This window comes from Centruroides vittatus, unplaced genomic scaffold, assembly GCF_030686945.1.
Source record: "Centruroides vittatus isolate TY-2023 unplaced genomic scaffold, ASM3068694v2 contig_453, whole genome shotgun sequence".
Taxonomy (NCBI): Eukaryota; Metazoa; Arthropoda; class Arachnida; order Scorpiones; family Buthidae; genus Centruroides; species Centruroides vittatus.
This window is the reverse complement of record NW_027122249.1, coordinates 207,500-229,179: the sequence shown is the minus strand read 5'-3', so window position 1 is coordinate 229,179 and position 21,680 is coordinate 207,500. Positions and strand designations below refer to the sequence as shown.

General features: G+C 27.2%; 1 protein-coding gene across 1 annotated transcript in view; it reads left to right on the top strand.

Moving 5' to 3' along the window:
- Lon (Lon protease) overlaps positions 1–21,680 on the top strand; it is a 73,829-nt gene that overhangs the window by 13,654 nt on the left and 38,495 nt on the right. The window contains exons 4-15 of the mRNA XM_067272751.1: positions 3,933–3,958; positions 4,032–4,192; positions 4,668–4,800; positions 6,186–6,244; positions 6,315–6,398; positions 6,478–6,609; positions 10,886–10,974; positions 12,746–12,884; positions 12,978–13,100; positions 16,500–16,555; positions 20,474–20,561; positions 21,503–21,625. Coding sequence (XP_067128852.1) covers positions 3,933–3,958; positions 4,032–4,192; positions 4,668–4,800; positions 6,186–6,244; positions 6,315–6,398; positions 6,478–6,609; positions 10,886–10,974; positions 12,746–12,884; positions 12,978–13,100; positions 16,500–16,555; positions 20,474–20,561; positions 21,503–21,625 — 1,213 coding nt within the window. The remainder of the gene's footprint in view (positions 1–3,932; positions 3,959–4,031; positions 4,193–4,667; positions 4,801–6,185; positions 6,245–6,314; positions 6,399–6,477; positions 6,610–10,885; positions 10,975–12,745; positions 12,885–12,977; positions 13,101–16,499; positions 16,556–20,473; positions 20,562–21,502; positions 21,626–21,680) is intronic.

The window sequence follows — 21,680 nt, the reverse complement described above, 5'->3', positions numbered from 1 at the left end:
ATTTGTAATAATGTCCTTGTATTACAAACCTGCCATTGGGAGCTCCAAATGGCCAAGGAGGATCAATGTTACCTATGTTTAACATCGATAAAATTTTGTGATTGTCAGCAATTATACACAAATGGGTTGTTGGCTACCACATCCCACAGAATGCAAGTAGGACAATCCTTTCTGAAACTTGTGGTCAATCTACATCAAATTGGCAGTAATCTCAATCAAGTAACCCATCTGTTAATAAGGACTGGAGATATATGCATTTAAAATTGCAATATATGTGCATAAATATGCATGTAAAAATGCCAGGTTTATGCATGTTAAAAGTCCAGTAATATACATTGAAATTTATAGGTTGAAATGCATACATACTTAGTTCTGTCTGTAAGTAAAACTAATATCACACTGTTTAGGTGGTAGGGAGTAAATCTGTAACAATAGGTGACAAGGGATTTGAAAATTATGATGTCACAAAAAACATACTAGAATAATGTTTTGTGTAGGATGTGTGCAGTCAAATCAATTATGAATAAAATTACATATTCAATAAAATTTTAACTTTCTATGCTATTTAATTGTTTATTATTGAATTTATTTCTATACATACAGTTGTGTTAAGATGATTGAGGATGACTAAATAAACTTAGTTTCCCTCATCCTATATTTAAGTCACTGGTCTGAATTAGTCATATTTTTGTTTACACCATTATACAAAGGACTAGAAGTGAGTAAATTCTTTTAAATTATTAACTAATTATAGAGTTAGTGTTGTAGTTGATAGTAATGTTTTGTTTCTAACTGACATCATAAATTCTTCTAAAATTAGTTTCAGTGCAACTAGAACTACCTATGATTAGTTGCTGTTTTTGCTTGTTTTGATGCTTCATATCACACTGATGTCAGAACATTTCAACATGCTGAGATACTCTAAACTGTTTTTAGCAGGAAGCAATTTGTTTATACATTAAATAAAGAAATTTTCCACCTGTTTTAAATACTTAGAATCGAAACTTCCGTACATACTTTCTTGGTAAATCAGCCTTTGTTTTTGCTATTTTATCTATATTATTGGTTGAACCAAACTTGATATACTGGAATTTTTTTCTGCACATTCTCCATATTCTTTACTTTACTGACAAGAAATTATTATTTTTTTACATTAAGTAAACATTATATTTTACAATTTTTGAAAGATTTAAATTTAACATTAAATTAATAAATATAACATGTACAATAATTTGAATTAATAAATAAAAGTTAAATAATAATTTTAACCTAATTAATTCAAAGGATCTAATCTAGAAGTTGTTTGGCTTTAATATAACTATCGTGCTTACAGATGTTTATATTTGTATGTAAACACCATGCCAGGGTAAAGTAATAGCTGGCTTCTTAGCCAGTGGTTGTAGCAACAGTGCAATAGTGGGAGATTATTGGTTGTGGGTGCTGAGTAGTCCCCAGTCGGCATCATATACATTGATTAAGAGTGCAGCATGTAAGCTCTTCTTTAATTGCTATAATCACAACTTTAGGTCTTTCAGTGTATTACATTAAAAAATTCAGGACACTGAAGTTTATTAAAAACACAAATTTATTTATTTATACATAGGCTATGTTGCTAGGACGATACTGTAGCCAGTGTCACAGGAGTGCCTCAGATGTGTCATGGAAATATTTTTTTAGAATTTTGAATAAGCTCTTTTTTAAAATTTCATTTATCTTTCATCTTTTTACTGCTGACTGATCAAAGGGAGAAGGAAGTATTCACTGAAATGCTGATTGTTGCAAAATTTACAGCTTCAGCATACTTCCCTCACAAAACTTGCACACATCTATTCATATGTCTGCATACTAACTTTTTGGTGCATGTATAGTACCTTGTCGAATTAGTAGACACATTGACTAAAATCATACTTTTTGTACTATTTTCTTCTTTTTTTTTGTAATATTGTTTGAAGAATGAGTATTTTTTCATGTTATTGTTATTCACTATCATATCTGAAACACTTAATAAGCTTTTTATATGGAAGCACTGTAAATGTAAAAAAATTAACTTTATACTACAAGAAGGGAAGTGATAGAGGTTCATAGTAAGACATGACAGCATAGCCTCATTTATCAGAACAAAAATTAAAAAATGTATAAAGAATATTTCTTGTGATATAGAAGCATTACTGTTGTTAAAGACTGTCATTCAAAATACTAATTTTAATTTTTAAGTTGTATTATATTTAAATTTTTATATGCGAAAAGTTACTTTTTATTAAGTAAGACATAATAAAACATTAATATTTTAAATAACCCTATCAACAATTGTATTTTTATTGAATTATTATGTGAAAAAACTAACAAATCATTAACTTTTTTGCATGGGTCTAATAATTTGGCAAGGTACTGTATAAATGTTGCAGCTTACCAGCTTAAGACTGATACTAGCATAACATTGATTCAAATAATCTTTTTGTTTTTACAGTACTGTACATTTGTAAAATTAAAGGTTTTTGTCTTGGTAAGTTTAATTTCGGTATTAACAAAAATTTTTTTAAATCAACTGTAATTTATTTTAAATTTTAAGCAGATATTAAAATGGACAAGTTTTTAATTAGAAAAGAATTTTAACTAATTTTAATCCTTTGCAATGGAAAGGACATTCTTAATTGGGATAGACTTCCAGGAGTCTATAACATCCCAATAAAAGATCATAAATGCGATAGAGAGCTCATTTACATTGGCTCTATGAAGTGCTTCTTGGGCATTAGAATAAAAGAGCACATCGCGGACATACAACATGTCAGGACCACCACAGTTCTGGCTATTTACGCCAGTGATCTGAGATAGAGCCGAACTTTAACCAGGCAAGAATCATCCTCAGCACATGATACATTGAGCATCTAAAGTGGTTGGAAGCCTTATATATCTACAAACTTAGCAATGCCTGCATCAACCACAAATAGGAATTAAATCTGTCCATAGCATGGCAAGCACTTGTAAACAGAGAGCTATAAATTTTCCTCAATACTACAAATATGGTGTGCATGCCTAGTAAAACTTCATTGAGTATCACATATTTGAATTTCAAATAATATTTGTATTTAAAGACATTCTAACAGAAATTCGTCGCCACCTGAAGAAGAGCCTTGGAAGGTTCGAAAATGTTTGTGAAATTTAATTTTTTTGTTTTGATGTTAATTACACATCGGTAACAGGCTTTTAGAGGTACATAATTGATTATATTCTGGTGTTGGATGAAATGAAGTTATGAGAATTTTAACATTTTTATTTTAAGAATTATGGTGTGTTGCAGGAATCTAATTAAATTCAAAGTGTGTTGCTAATTCAAAGTGATCGGGAAACACTGCTTTAGACCAGGGATGGAAAACCTTTTTGAGTCCGCGTGCCATATTGTAAGCATACTTAGCTTCAAAGATGCTAATATGTGCCAATGTCCTTGACTTTGAATAATGATATTTAAAGAAATTAAACGAATACGCTTTAATTTGAATAAATGTAAAAAATCTGATTGAAAAAAAGATGATCAGGTGATAAACAGAAAGGATGATTGAAAAAGACAGAAATCATATGATATGATACGTGCCAGATGATTTCTCTTATGTGCCACTTTGGGCATGCGTGCCATAGGTTCACCATCCCTACTTTAGGCTAATGAACTTTAGTGTCTGGGATTTTTAAACGTAATTCTTCATATATTTATTTTTACAATATTATCCAATTACCAGTGGGTATTTTTACTTTCTACATGATTTTTGAGATAACAGCCTTAAATAAAAGGCCTTAGAGTATTTTAGATGATGTAAAAAGGACAAGTGAAGGTATTATTTGGACTATCAAAGTTCATGTTTTTAATGAATATTGTTAAAAGGTTAATTAAATTTAAATTGTTATTTTGGTAATAAGTGTATAATTATTTTTATTTTCAGAATTCGTATTCTTAAACAAATAACAGGTAACAAAATTATATTTTTTTATTTATTTAATTTTTTACATTATTAAAATTGATATCTATTTTAATATTTCAGATAATGATGTTAATGTTAAAAAAAGGAAAAGAAATCGAAAAAATAACAATCAAAAAAGTGAATCTCAGGTCGAACCCGAAATTTTGCCATCTCCTAAAGTTTTGATGGTTGAAGTTGAAAATGTCACTCATCAAAAGTTTGAAATGAATGAAAAAGTGAAGGTAAAATTTTTAAAAAAAGATTAAGTAGTTAAAATTATTTCATTTACATTTAAAATTAAATTTATCAAAAAGATAAAGATAAAAACATGATTTCCAAAGAGTAAACTATGCCTTGTATTTAGCTGAATTTATTCTGACATTAAATGTGAAGAATATTTATATACTATATCATAATCTTTGTTTTTCTAATGATTGTAATTTGTATTTAAATATTTATATTGTTTTGATATTATAATGATGATGATGATGATCTCACACAGCTTACATTATCCTTTATCACATTGCAAAAGATAATTGATACGAGTACAGTAGTTGATTTTTGTCCATTGTATTGATTTATTTCACATTAATTTGAGCAGAAGTTTAAATCTTTATCAAAGTATAATGTTTACTGTATCATAATTATAAGAATTAATTTTATAACCAATTATATTACCAAAATTTTGAATTCATATAAAATGTATATTTTAAACAGGCTTTCACACAAGAAATTGTAAAAACAATTAGGGACATTATTGCTCTGAATCCTCTTTATAGAGAATCTATTCAATTAATGATTCAAGCTGGACAGCGAGTAGTTGATAATCCAGTTTATTTATCAGATTTGGGTAAGTATAACAAAACTAGATTATTAAATAATGAAACAAAAGTATTGGTATATCATTAAACAGTTTTGAAGAAATTATTGCAATTTTTATGTATAATTTTATTTTGACATAAGCATGTCACTATATGTAACATGGACTACTAAAAGCTAGTTGATGTGTAGAAAGTTCTTAAATTTATTTGTACTTGATTGTCTCTTGTTCTTGTTTTAATTGTTAGGAGTAAGCATAAGATTGCTTGAGAGAATGTATCATATAGGAATACACAACAAAGATAGATATAGAGCCTTTATTAATTTTAGATGATATGCATTTTGGACAATATGTCCCTTGTTGGTCTTCTTTATTTTACATCAATCCATATGGTAGAAGTTACATATGGTTTTAAAAGTGACAACTGTTCATTATAAAAGGGAAAGTATGGTAAAATTCTATTAAAATAATAAAAATTAAAAGTTCATCTAGGGAAAATTGTATATTCTGTAAATTATAAAAGGAGAGAGTGTAATAAAATACTATTAAACTATGAAATATAAAAAGCTTCAAACTGAAATATTTCATTGTGTCATTTTAAAATTATACTGAAGTTACACTAAATAAAGTCATTTAAGCTATTAGCCATTTGGCTTTATTTAAAAAAATTTGATCTATGAATGAGTTTCTTTATATTTTGTTGATTGCAATTATAATATATTTGGAAATTTTATTGTTTTCAATTTAGAATTTATTTTATTTTTACTGGAAATTTATTTAATTTTGCCTTAATTTATTTTGATGTAATTTTTTTACAGTTGTGTTTACTTTACCTTTGTTTATTAATTCTGCTTGCTAAGGAGTTGAAATCTTGATTTCATTTGTTTAATTTTCGTTTCTATATAAATATTTTGTAATTATTTATCAATATTTGAATTGTACTTTAATTATTTCTTACTTCTCAATTGTAACCCAAATACTAATTTGAACATTATAATTAAAAATATTTAACATTTAAATTACTGTTCAAAGAACAGAAATTTCACATTAATATATTAAATAGCAATTGAAAGTAAACCAAAGAAGTGCAAAAATATTTCTCATATTCAGAAAATTTTAATAAATCCAGAATTTTAACACTTAGAATGTCTAAACTAAAAGATGCAAAATAAGTTATAATTATTTATTATTTCATTTCTTCTTAATAAACATGCACAAAGATTTAAAAAAAAATTATATGCATTTTCACAATATTTATTAGTATGTTTATATATTTTTTTTACATTGTAGTCATATGATTAAAAGAATTTTGCATTTCATTTTTGCACATAATTAATACAAAATGAAATAAAACTTTCTGTAAATAATATCTCAATAATACAAAATTTAAATTTATAATTAACATTTTTTATTAGGAGCTTCTTTGACTGGTGCAGAACCACATGAACTTCAAGAAATTTTAGAGGAAACAGATGTAAATTTTTTATTTACTTTCAGATTACATTTACAGATTACTTAATTACATTTAAAAAAATTGTTTATAGATTCCCAAAAGGTTAATGTTAGCATTATCATTATTGAAGAAAGAATTAGAACTGAGTAGACTTCAGCAGAAAATTGGAAAAGAAGTAAAAATATTTTCTTTACATTTTACTATATTTAACAATTATTTTAAATTAATTACAAGAAATAAATTTATTTCAACAGGTAGAAGAAAAAGTAAAAAATATGCATCGTCGTTATATGCTGCAAGAACAATTGAAAGCTATTAAAAAAGAATTAGGAATGGAAAAGGACGATAAGGATGCTGTTGAAGAGAAATTTAGAGAAAAACTGAAGGTAGAATTTAAAAATTTACTTTATTTTTCAACTTAATTTTTAAGTAAAGACTTATAAAAATTTACTTAGTTGAAATTTACCTTTTTCAAAGTGTTTAATACAAAATAAAAGAAAGAAAATCAAAAAGAAAAAGAGGGGTAAAAATAAATAAATCAAAAAATGTTCTTTTAAGCTTCTTTTGAATAATTTGTAATTATTTAACTCTTCTTTTTCATTATCCAAACCATTTTGAAACTTGGCCAAACTACACCTTTATTCCAACTGGTTAACTGCTAGTTTGATTTCTGGCAGCAAATAATTATTTTTCATTCAGTTAAATATACATTTATTTTGAAAAATAACAATTATGAAATTATTTTGGTAAAAGTTGATGTAGATTTTTATAAAATTTATTAAAAGTTTTAAAACCCAAGTGAAGTGTTTGCTTGCTAATTAAAACATCTAATATTTTAATTATATTTATATAAATTTATTGAATATTAAATAAATTATATAATATTTTAATTAACAAACATTTCAATTGGTATAACATACATATACATATACAATTCTGGTACATGTGTATATATATAGTATATATATATATAATATATTAATATATATATATACACATACATACATACATACATACATACACACACACACACACACACACACACACATATATATATATATATATATATACAGGGTGGGCCAGCGAAAACGAAACGGCAGTGTGTTCGTGTTCGTCCAAGCAAAGAGCTCGGACAGGTCGATTTTACTCTCGAGGGGACATCTTTTGCAATAAAGTTTTTGCGATTCTGAATATTAACTAAACAAACATTTTTTTCGAAATAAATGCTTGTTTAGTTAATACAAAATAAATGAGTTTTTAAAATTTTTTGTTGTCTGTTGTATTCAGAATCGCAAAAACTTTATTGCAAAAGATGTCCCCTCGAGAGTAAAATCGACCTGTCCGAGCGCTTTGCTTGGACAAACACGAACACTCTGCCGTTTCGTTTTCGCTGGCCCACCCTGTATATATATACACACACATGCACAAACAAGATGTATCAGGAATGTTTGGCTAAATTTTATAGGCTTATAGATAGGGAAAACTGGAATAAAAAAATTGACACTGTTCTATTCTGAAGCTTCATTAATAAATGTTTAAATGTCAAAGTGTAATGATGTTATTAACATTTTTTAATTCTACGAAATGTCTCAGTAATATTATTTTATCTGAAAAGTCCATTCCTGAGAACACAACCATTAATACTACTTCACAAACATTGTTGACAAAGTTTTACTTCTGAAGGAAAATTGCATGACTCAAGTGTTTGCACTTTCTGTAAATGGTATTTATATAATTGGTATTCATAAAGAATACTCCATACATTTGAGTGAGTTGCATTGATTGTTCTAGCTGTTTGTTTTGTATAAGGATCTTCATTAATTCTAGCAGTAACTCGCTCCTCTATATTTGGCATTTGTGTGGTTTTTGCTCTTCTATCTAAAGTGATTATTGAAAGTTCTTTATGTCTTCATTTTGCAAAGAGTCTAATGAACTATTGGAAAGGTATACTCAGCTGAATTAATTAAATTAAATTAAATTAAGAGAGATTGATTGAAAAATGAGTTGTTTAATAAAGAAATTATAATCACTAAACAAATTTAATTACTGATAAATTACATAGACTTAAAAAAATGGAAATGACATCCCTACATTTTGACATTTAATAACCTGCTAATTAAGTTTCAGATTAAAAAAAGTACTTTGACTTTTTTATTAAGATTAAATCTGTGAAATTTGGCCAAACATTTCTGAAACACCCTTTATATAAACAATGCATTTGTCTGTATATGTGATGTAAATATATGTGTGCACAAATTTTATGCTGTTACATATACATAAAAAAAATTGCATCCAAAATTAAAGTGCAAAGCATTTTAAGAAAACAGGCAACAGAATTGCAGGTAACTGAAATGTAGATAACAGAATTTATTGGAATTTAGCATTTTATATGCAAAAATTCCTATGAAATATTATAGTCAAACAAGAATAAATCTTCATTTTGATAAATTATGATTTTGAGAACCTGGAATTTCTGTGATATCAGATATCCTAAATACAGATCAGTACAGATCAATAGGACAAATCTGATGATTTTTTTTACGGCTAAATAATTCTTATGATACAAATTATATTTTTAACAAAGTTATTAATCAGCATCATTCTTTAACAAAGATATTACTTAATTCATGTTGTATTTAGAGGAATAAAAAGCTGAAATTTAGTTTTCAGTATTCCAGATATGCTTTTATTGGTTCATATTTTGAGATCTGGCTGAGTTTACTGTACTTTAGGTACAGTATAATTCAGCCAGATAAAAGAAGAAACTAGGATCAGCAATACCTCAAAGGCTATAAATAAGATTTGGAGATCTTGTGTCTACAATATTAAACAGAATACCTTCTGCAAATATATGGAGTGATAGACATATATATTCATTTAACACGATGTCATCTTAGATTAGCTTACTTCTGCCAATAAATGTATTTCTTTTCTTGATGCTGGAAAGATAATTATGCACTGAAAATATTTCATATTAAACATTTTGATAACCTTAATTTGGCAGTTTTTGTGTATTAAACAATGCGATACCAAGTTTTACATATTTTTAAGATAGTTATGAGTCTCTATTCTCTCCAAATAAAAACATATTGAAAATAAGCCTATAAATTGAATTTTGCCTTGTTGATGTGAGCTTTGGGAATAATGATATTGTAATTATTTTAAATAGACTTTCTAAAGACCAGTTCTGAAAGGGATAATGAAAGAAAATCCATATTTTTTAAGTCTTCAATATCTGAGAAGTCACTACAGAATACTTTTATTAAGCTTTTGTTAATGATTTTTGAGCTTCAGTTTTGTTCATCACTTTAATTTAGAAAATGTGGTTACAAAGATTTAAATTTTAGAAATAAATTGTTTTTTCTGGTAACAAAAGTATATTAGTAAATAAGGAATGTTTTCAGCCTATCTTAGGCCAATATCAACTTGTAGATCCAAATGTTTGAACATTGGAACAACTATTAGGAACACATTACAAATTTAATAATAACATTTAAATTATAAATTAACAAATATAAATTAAAGATAATTATTTATATTTAATATGAAAGTAAAACAAAACATAAAATTAATTTAAAAGCATTAATTATAATATCAAGAAGGTTTAAAACCATAATAATGAAAATGTGTTAATAACAGGATAATATTTTTTGTTTTACTTTTGTGCATGCAACATTTCATATGTTTTAAAGTGTTTGATTTTTTTTAAACTATTCCATTTTTGTTCTGACCTGAGGATGACCTTTAAACAAGGTTAAAAATGTTTGTTTGATTAATAAATTGGTGTTACTTACTGGGTTAAGGAGTTTTTGGTTTAAAATATAAAAAAAGATTAGATTATATATTTAAACTTATAAACAAAATGTGTAGTGAGTCCTGCGTGAATCCTTGGACTAACAAAGACTGTGCTTGGAAGTTTTGATCAGTAATCCAACATGTGTTTTCTCTGCATCATTAACAGTTAAATGTGTGCTGTCAAATTTGTTTGTGCCATTGAGTTTACTTTCAATTATTCTACAATTTCTTAATCTGTCTTGTGTTGGTCCCGTGTATGTTTGATTACTGAGATTGTACAGTCATTCAGCATGTATATGAGTGTGTATGTATATATGTTGTGTAGGTATATTAAAGTAATCAATTCTAAGGTTGTACTGAAGTTAGATTCAACTTGATTGGTAATCTCGGATACCAAAAGATTTCTTCAGGCTCACTACATACCTTATTTCTAAATTTAAATAAATTATTTAATCTCTTTAAATACATTTCTCTTATTAATTACTACTTTTTTGAAAACATTTTTCTGTTGTTAATTAATGTTTGTGAATTAGTTTATAACATTTTGTTTAAATACACTATTTATCAATCTGTATTATTTTAGTTTATAACTTATTGTTTTGATGCGTAATATATTTTTTAATGATGATCCATTATTTGAACATTTGTATTTATAAGCTGATGTTGGCTTAACCTTGTTTGTTAATAAACTTAACCTATTTAAAAAGGCAATTTATTTCTAATTATTGACAATATGGTACCAGAATTTGCCATATTTGAAAAAAGGATTAAATTTTTTCAGATGAACTTTTTGAATCAATATAGACTATTTTAATGTAATTTTATTTTTAAATTATTATTATTAAATATAATTTTATTAAATTTTAGAGTCTTGTAGTTCCAAAACCTGTTCTTGAAGTTATAGAAGAAGAATTAAATAAACTCTCTTTCCTAGATAATCATTCATCAGAATTTAGGTAATAAAATATTCTCATTATTCTTTTTTAAACAATAAGTAAACTTTTTCTGTGATAGACAATTTATTGAAAAATTATATTTTGTATCATATAGAAAACCAAGCCTGAATTATAGTAATAAAATTAAATGATACAGCTGGCTTAATTATTGAGCTAGAAATTGGCTAATTAATGATATAGATATGTTGTAATTTGGACTAAAAGTTCAAATTTGAAGTTAACTTAAAAACAGTTTCTTAGAAACAAGAACATATGATTACATTGATTCAGTAATTCAGTACAATATAAATTACATGTACTCTATATTTTATGTATTTTAAATAATACAGTAATTTTGAAAAATTAGTATCTTAATTTTTTTTTTTAATTTTGGAATACATTTACTTTGACTTATAATATTTAGACAAAGAATTCAATCTTCAGAATACTTTTATTACATATTAGTTGAAAATTAAAGCTGGGGAAAAGATGTGAAAAAAAAAGAAAATTGGAAATTCTTACATAAAATAAACAAACAAATAATCAAGCTTAATTTTCAAAAATTTCAGAGTTTTATATAGTTTAAATGATATGCTGTACTTGAAAGAGCATTATTCCAGATACTTTGCACACTAATAATGCCACTGTAGCAACATTGATAGTATACACCACAATTCTAATAGTGTAACTACAATGATTTGATAGGTTACTAATATATACTACAAGTTCACTGTCATTACTGTGATTATAGTGTTTATCATAACTCTATAGATATTTCTACAATGACATCAATGGTATATATCACTTGTCCACTGGTACTGCTGTGGCAATGTGTGTCTACACCACAATTTAATATGCGTTACTGTGATGATAATGTGTGTAAAATCATAAGTACAAGTTATTACATAAGTTTTTCATTCATAAAAAATAAAAAGGAACTTTTTGAAAATACTCAAAATAAACACAAGTTTGACTTTGAACTGTTTGGCAGCCACCAGTGGCCAAATGGTTCCATTCCTTGAACACCGGGAGTTTGGTCGTGGGTTTGTGCCTTGCCAGGACAGGCTGGCCACGTGGAGTTTAATGGGTTTTTTCCATGTCTGTAACCTCTGAATAGGGACCAGTTACCCTTAAAAAGACATCTTGGAAGGCATCCCCTAAACAGATCATCCAAATGTTGCATTGCCATAACTTAACAAACAAGCAAACAAACATTGAACTGTTTGGAGACAGTTTTAAGCAATGATAATTGGGTAAAAAAAGAAAAAACAAGTTATTGAGAATAGCACTGATGATGATGTGGAAGTAGTTCTGCAGAATATGATGAATGGTATTATGTTACTGAAAATGAGGATATGTTATACAGAACAGTTACCAGTTTTATATGAGTGACTGACTACTCATATAAAAAATTTTTGGTATACAAGTTTAGATCTATATTGGGTCTGAGTGATTATTAAAAGATTTTCAGAGTTTTAAGTTAAGAGGTTAAAAAATTTCTTAGCATCAAGAGCTGCTGTAATATTAAAATTTTGGAGTGCAAACAGTCTAGCCTTTCAATTACATCATATCATTGACAGGTGGGGATTTCCATCAAAAACATTGTACAGTCCATTAACATATAGTTGTTTTATAAGTTTTTCTGAGTCAATATGGCCTAAAAGATGAAAATGATTATTTTATGATTTCTGAGAAGTTGGATCATAATTTGAAAATAACATTCGTATTGTTATTTATTTATAACTCTTATAAAGATTTGAACATTTTGTAATTATAGTTTTACCTTTTCTAGTGTTACAAGAAATTATTTAGATTGGTTGACAAATATACCTTGGGGTAAAACAAGTGTTGAAAATCTTGATTTGAAACGAGCCAAAGAAGTTTTAGAAGAAGATCATTATGGAATGGATGATGTGAAAAAGCGTATTTTAGTAAGCTAGTAATATAGTTCAAAAATATAATATATATATATCTGAACAGAATCAAAAATAATTTTTTTTTTGTGTCTTTTTGAATATTTTAAGGAATTCATTGCAGTTAGTAATTTACGTGGTTCAACACAAGGCAAAATTTTATGTTTCTATGGTCCCCCAGGAGTTGGAAAAACAAGTATTGCAAAATCTATTGCAAAAGCTTTAAATAGAGAGGTAATTGCTTTTATACAAATGTAAACATCCCTAAACCTGATTATTAGATTAAAGCAAACAATTACCAGATTATATCAGGTTATATTAATGTTACTATTAATAATTAAATGTTAAGTAATTTGGTCTGGAGGTAGGCTATTGACATTGTGAGTAACCAATATAGTTATATCTAAATTAATAACTCTGGAAGTGAAGATTGGACAGAGGTCTTGGTAGCTAATTGGCAATGCAACTACACAGTAAGCAGGAGTTGCAAGGTTCAAGTTCCATTTTGGGCCATTTTTTTTTTTCCAGAACCTTCTAATTTAATTATTAAAACATTATTTTTGTTATATTTATCAAAAGATGGTGCCTAATACTTTCCTCTAGGCCAAATTGCTTAACATTTAATTATTAATAGTAACATTAATATAGCCTGATATAATCTGGCAGTTGTTTGGTAATTGCTTTATTTTTAAATCTGTATACATAGACAAATTGTAAAAAAGTTGTTTATGTAACCAGGACAAAATATCAGTTTGAAATGGAAACATTTCTGTTTGTTTATGGAATAATACTGAAGTGAAATATTATACAAAGCTGCTTTAACCATTAAACAAACAGTCACATCATAATAGCAATGCTTAATTCAAAAATCAAATGTTTTCAGCCTATTTGATAGACCATATTCAGGATATAGAATAATTATAAATAGCACATGGAAATAAATACAAACATTCGAAAGTAATTAAATATTTAAATATGCCAAAATAACATTATCAACCACAGTAACACTTGAATAAAGACTACTGCTAAAAATATGCACACACTCATTACACCGTCAATAGGATTACAGGAATAGCAGTAGCACTAGGATATAAGAGCAAATTGATTGTAATTAGTCCAAACCTTTTGTCTATAAAATAAATGCCAACATTCTAACAACATGATGTTTATGTTCTCCAACACATTGGCAATGATACATAAGGAATTAACTAGGAAATGAAATGCTTTGGTGGTTTACAAGCATATTCTTATGATATACAGAATTTTAAGAAATGATAAAGACAGGATTCAAAGCACAAAAAAAAAAGTATACAAGATACTGACTAAGATGAACATCATTAACACAAATATGGCCTAATTAATTATACTAGGAAGAATTTCATTCAGTAAATATATGAGTACAAATATAATACTTATCAAAAAAGAAACATCACAGTTCTAGCCAGTTTCATCAGCATGGAGAATACTGAAATAATGTGGAAGGATAAAAAGATAATTGGGAACAGCACTTCTCCAGTTCATGGGTACACAGTGGAAAGAATGGAAATATTTAAGCAAAAGTTAGTGGGTGAATGCTTGAATCTCTTAATAATGTGTGAAAATGCACATTAATGAACAAGTTAGGAATATGCATATCAATATATTTTTAATGCAAATATCCACATAGTTATGCACTTCATTATTATTATTATTTCTTTATTTTTATTGTACAACTGTAAGCAATGGCCATTTATGCAAATGTTGTGGTTGATGTTTTATTTCAAAGTATTTAAGTATTCAATTACTTTCAAAAGTTTGTATTTACTTTCAAGGTCTATCGAACAGATTGAAAACATTTGGTTTTTGAATAAAGAATTCTTGTTTATGGTGTGATTGTTTGCATGATACTAAAGTTTTAGAACAAATTATAAGCCTTTATTGTTATTAATTATTATTTATCACATTAATTAAAAAGAAATTGTAAATATGATTTCAGTTTTATGAAGAAATAATAATAATCCAGTTTAAATATTGGAAAATTTGGTAACAATGATAAGTCAATAAATTTTATGTAGAAATATTTATATTCAATTCAAAAACTGAGTAATTACAAAGAAAACACTAATAAAACCAAGTAAAATACTAGAAATCATTTAATGCATAAATATGAATAAACATTTTCAAAAACTTTGACCTATCATTGTCAGATTAAGAAAACTGTTTATAATAAGAAATAAATGTGGAAAGAAAACTATGTGAAATAAGAAAATGCCTTCTGAAGGTATCTTTTCATCATTTAAATTTGACGTTTGAATTTTTGTTCCATTTTCAAACAGTTTTCTTAACCTGTGGATGATAGCTCAAAGCTTTTTAAAACATTTGTTTATTCTTGTTTGTGCATTAAATTGTTTCACATATTTTACTGAAGTTTGGTTTTATTAGTGTTACTTTTTTTTATATAGAAATAAATATTTGGAAAATTATGTTTATAAAACAAATTTATCTTCTGAAATTTTGATTAAATCTTATCACACTGTCGAAAAATGTCTTGTTGCAGTTATCATTGAATCTTACAACCAATTTTGAATAAGATTTGTGAAGATTATAGTTTCAAATTTTTTCTGATTTAGTTTTTATCTAAATATTTTAAAATTATTATTTAATTAAAATTAAATTTTTTAGTATTAATTTTTGAATACTTTAATAATTTAAAAATACGTTGAGAAAATTTATATATATGAAGTGATAACACTAACTATAGGCAGTCCTTGGCTTTGGATGTAGTGGGTTCTTAGGAAATTTTACAGAAGTTGAAATATTACAGTAGAACCCTAATTATCTGAGGTAACGACCAAAAATTCAGATATAACAGATAGCCATTATCATTTTGGATTAAAAATGAATATAAAAGGTTTATATAACTGTTAAGTCTCTTTTTATAGCTTAATGAATTTAATTATACATAAAAACAACAATTTTCACACCCTTTATTATTTACCTAATATGTACAATAGATTTAAGAAAAAAAATGTGAATAATTGTAGTTATGTTTTAATATGAATGATTTATCTCACATTGAAGTTAAATGATAAAAAGTAACAGAAATCATTTTGTAAACACATGTTATTTTAAACTTTCTTTTATAAATTACAGTATAAGAAAAGTAGTGTGTTCACTTACAGGTTCACTTTGGATAATGTGGAACTTTGACTAATTGGGGGTTTTACTGTATTTAAAAAGCTAAAACCACAAATTAAACATAAAAGAAAGGATGAAAATTAATTTTCATAAGTGGTTTTGTTGTTGTCGAAACCAAAACTAGTAGAAACCGCCACCACATGATATTTGAAATTTTTGTTTGTTGGAAAAAGTGTAAATTTGATGTACAAAAGACAAATAAAAGGTATCAAAGTATGTATGAAAGAACAAGTTATCCAAAAGATCAAGGATCGCCTGTATTTATAGATCAACTCCTATTATCATTTAATTTGATATGGCATGAAAATAATTAAAAAAATCCATGTTCTATCAAAACATGCTTGGTAATAATAATAATTATAATGATAGTCTAGTAAATACTAAATCTTTTAATGATGATTACAAATTTATTTAGCATTTATGATGGAGATGTCTTAATAAATGTTGATTTTTTAGTATTTTAGATTTAGTGTTGGAGGAATGACTGATGTAGCAGAAATCAAAGGGCATAGGTAAATAAAAACTTTATTATATGAGGAATAATAAATTTTTAACATATAAACATAAAAATCATTTTTTAAAAATTGAAAAACTTTTATCAGCTATTTCTTTAGATTATAAAAATATCTGTCTTCATTGATGTACAGTTTTATAACTTATCTGTAGACAAATTAACACTTTTAATTTAAGTGATGTTGAACCGTTTATAAAGAGAATGAATTTATTTTGATATTTTAGAAATATTTGATATTACGATTTTTGTTTTATTAAATTTTCATCAATATGAAAAAATAAATTCTAAATTTGAGTATTTTAATTCATTTTCTTTCATTTGCAAGAAATATGAATTATGACCACAATGTCATTAAACATTACCAAGTAAGTTAGGGAAGACTCGTGTGCTCATTGTAACCTTTGAAATTATCGTTTTTTGAAAAAGTTCTTAATAAAATTTTATTATTTTTTAATAGAGAACAAAAAAAAAATAGAGAAAACTTGGGATGGTTCCATTTGAAATTTCAAAGTTGACTCTTGTTCCATCCAGGAGAATGGACTAGACTCTATTTTTATTAAAAAAAGGCTCCTTGGAAATATTAGTTTCATTTTTCTCAATTTAATAGAAACATACTTTTTTGAGTTATTGACTTGTAACATCTTAAGTGAAATACCCTGTATTTAAATTCTTTTTCATTATACAGGGTGTTTTCAAATTCCTGTTACAAACTTATAGGACAGATTCCTTAAGGAAAACTAAGATAAAATATTCAGTAACCTTTTTTGAATAAAGCTTTTATTAAGGAGTTATAGATGTTTAAAGCTTATTGATGTCACTTCTGGAATTTGATGCATTTGAAAAGATTTAAAAAGGGTGCATATTTTTTTATTATAATTTTCTATTTTCATTAAACCAAATATTTTTAAGTTAATACCGTAAATTTTTACTTTTTAAATAAATTATTACTGTCAGACAGCAGGTATAAAAAATTAAAATATGTAGACCTGGTTAGCTTACATTGTAATGTAGAAGGAAGATCACCTGATTTTACATGTATTTTACCATGCATGTAAAGTACTTGTTACTTTGAACTGGAATTCACTTGCTAACGAGTCTTCTTGGCTAACGTGTCTAATACATATTTGAAGAGTATGTTAATTTATGATGAAGCTCAATGTAATGGAAGAGCTGCTTGTTGCCTTTAACAGGAGTTTTCCATATCATATTACCCATTGTATGTCATTTTTGCCAAAGTTAATGGCTGTGGGAAAGAAGTACCTTCACAGCAAATAAAGCCAACTGTGGTGCTCCCAGAAAGTGCTCTACACCCCTACTTTTACAAGACCATACTTTATCTAGTTGAAGATAACCCATTAACAAGTACCCAGACCATTGCACATGGTATGGGTATGGCTCACAGCACCATGTTCTGCTCAAACAAAGCTATACCCTTATCTCAAGAAAGTACATGCAGTGAATCCCACCGATTCTGCACCACATGCTGAATTCTGTAGATGATTTCTGTACCATTGTCTGGATGTGTTCCTGTTTCGACAGCTAATTTTGTTTACAGATGAAGCCAAATTCACCAGGGAAGCTGTGTCAATTTCTTGAAACAGCAGCATTTGAGATGAATAAAACCCACATACTGTACATTCCAGGAAAGGTTTGGCATCAATGTATGGGCAATACTGATTGTTTGTTTGGGCTATATATTCTTCCACACCACCTGACAGGTCACAAATACTTGAGCTTCTTATTAGAAGTGCTGCTAGGGTTACTGAAAGATGTGCCATTGAACATTTGGCAACAATTGTGGTTTTTAACATGATGGTCACCACCATACTTTGCACATGCTGTCTGTGGTCATCTTGACCAAATATTTGAAAGAAGATGGCTAGTGAGATTGCCCAATATCTTGACCTCTGCAATTGCTGGATTTAGCTCCACTCAATTTTTTTCCTTTGGAGTCACAGGAAGACTTGTATTTATGAGACTCCTGTAGAGTCAGAGGAAGATCTGTTTACAGAAATTATGATCACAGCACGTGAAATTCAACATATACTAGGTATTTTTGAGCAAACATGATTCACAGATATAACTGTTTGTATAGGCATTGGAAGTTGCCATATAGAGCAGCTCTTGTATGGATTAGGATGCAAAGCAAAACAAAATGTTTAAATATTACATATTTTTACAAGACAAACATTGCTTTCAAATATGTAAAAGTAAAGTGTAAAATTTTATGATGAATCTACTTATTTCTTTTCTTAAAAACCTTTCAATTTAAATAAAAATAAAACATGAATTTGTCCTCATTTGTATGAAAACCCAGCAATGATATCACCAAACTTTAACTGTTTATAACATGCCAAACAACTGCTGGATAAATTCGGGCTACTTTACTGCTATTATTTTTAATTAAATTTTAGATAATTGGGCACTGGATGTAGGCATTAGGTGCCATGTCTTATTAAATTTAATAATTACGGGTATACCTCACCTTATGTCAGTAATTGGTTTCAGGAGAGGCAATGTGAGTCGAAAAACGACATAAGTCAAATTTACTTGTCACTATGCTAAACCACAAATTACCATTCCAAGCTCTGTATTTTATTTATAAATGCATTTTTAATAATATATGGTTAATAAGACTATTTTAAGCTTACAAACAAATAAATTTTAGTTTTTAATATAGTACAGAAAAAAGTAATCTAAATTTACAAATACATGTATGTACAGTACATACTTGTAAATGTACATGTTTACAATTTGGTGATGTTTACAGTACATCACGGACTCTTTATTTGTGAATGTGGTTTCTCTAAAACAGCATTTCTCAAAGTGGGCGATAATGCCCCCTTGTGGGCGGTGAGTAAATCTAGGGGGCGCTGGAGGCAGGGTACTGAACGGTGATCAAAGGTGTAAAAGTTCCCTTTCCCCTGTCAAACGGATAAGAGAAAACATTGCATTTAATGGTTTCCAGATGTCGAGAACAATGTACGGTAAGGGCACAAAGTGTGAGATTCATAGAAAAGTTTACTTAAGAATATTTCCAATCCTTTCTCACACGGGAGCGTTGGGTATAACTTTATGAAACAAAGGGGGCGGTGGATCGAAAAAGTTTGAGAATCACCGCTCTAAGACATTATAAGATGATTTTTTAAGGTTAAATAACAAATAGTTATTAAAATTATTTTGCAATAGTAGAAAATAAACTAATTTATGTTAAATTTACCAATATCAAGTAGCGCTGACAATGATGCCAAATGGTAGATATTGGAACTACAGTGGAAAACACCAATAATGAGCACTTAAAGATCGCTAAATAAGATGACAACACAGAAACACGGATGTTTTCATGTTTCGTTCTCTAGGATTTATGATGATTATATTAACATGTACTGCAAATGTACATATTTTCATATGATTTTATGTGCTTTTAATGCTTTTCTAGTGTTATTATGACTTCAGTATTTGTGGCGGACGGATGTAAAATCAAATAAAACGTCTTAAACTTGATTTTTATTTTTTCATATACTTTTTTGACAAATGACATAATCGAGAATGACGTAACTCGAGGTATACCTGTATAATTAAATTAATAATTAATAATTAATTTAAAATATTCCGGAAAAAAGAATCAGCCAGAATGAGACTCGAACTTGCAAGTCCCACTTACCATGCTGATGTGTTGCCAGTTATGAGTCTGAGGTCTGGGTAGTATAGTAGGCAATGCAATACATTTTAATTAGACAAATGTAGCTAGATAATAAATTTAACTTGATTATTTAATCGGGTCTTAAATATTATTGATGAATCATTTTATTTGTTGATTGGTTGTTTTTAAATAATCTTATTAATTGCAAATATTTAGTAAAATGATCAGTTTTTTAGAGGATTATAAGAAATTAATTTTAAGTTTTGTTTCTAGACGGACTTATGTTGGTGCAATGCCTGGAAAAATAGTACAATGCTTAAAGAAAACTAAAACAGAAAATCCACTAGTTCTTATTGATGAGGTAAGGTTAATAAATCTTATAATATTAATACAATTGATTTTTCACTTATATCATTATCTTTGAAAGCTGTGTTTTGATCAAAACAATTATTCTTTTGTCTGTAAATATATAAGATGAGTCAACAGTCCATTGCATCCTTTTCTTTCCAAATGTACCAATTAATTTTGTAAATGTTATATAGGTAGTCATGTAGAGAATAGGATGGAACTTTCGTTGACCTTGACAATAATTTTCAAGATCCTGTAACAAGCGGATATAATGTAAAAGTTCCAATGACAAACCTAAAACACACCATTTAATTAGTTAAAACCATTTTCAGGATTCTTAATCAACATTGTGTAAACAGATGTTTATGGTACTGTATTAATCATTTAAAAAATTTATTTTAAATCTGGAGGTTTTGTTTTAAGTGACTGAAAATGATTTCAAGGTCAAAAAAGTTCCACTCAATTTTCTACATATGAATTCCTATATAATCACATTAATAAAATTCATCTATCATTAGCATTTTTGGAATGAAAAGGAAGCAAGGGACTTCTGACTCACCCTGTATAAAACAATTCAGTAAGGAAATCATTTAAACTCAAAAAAAAAATTTTTTTTATGAATTTATCTAATTATTTGTCTATACCATATAATATATCTTTAGTTTAAAACATTGAACATGCTTGATGTACAGTACATAAAGCAAAATGTGAATGTATAAATTTTAATTTTGGTGTTAAATTAGTGTACAAATTCTTTATTAATTTTTTTATTTAAAAATATTTTTATACTTTTTAGTATTTTTTTTTTTTTAAAAAAAGAGATGCTAACTAATATAGAAAGTTTTCTAAATATTTAAGAATTAGAAAACATGTAATCTGTTATATAGTATTTCTTTAAAAACATATTAATTTAAACTTTAAATTAAAATAATGTTTAAATATAATTTGATTTAGGTAGATAAAATTGGACGAGGCTATCAAGGAGATCCATCATCTGCATTACTTGAAGTTTTGGATCCTGAACAAAATATTAATTTTTTGGATCATTATTTGGATGTTCCAGTAGATTTATCAAAGGTATTAATTTATTTATATTTAAATTAAAATTAAATATATTTTCCAGTCTTAAGAA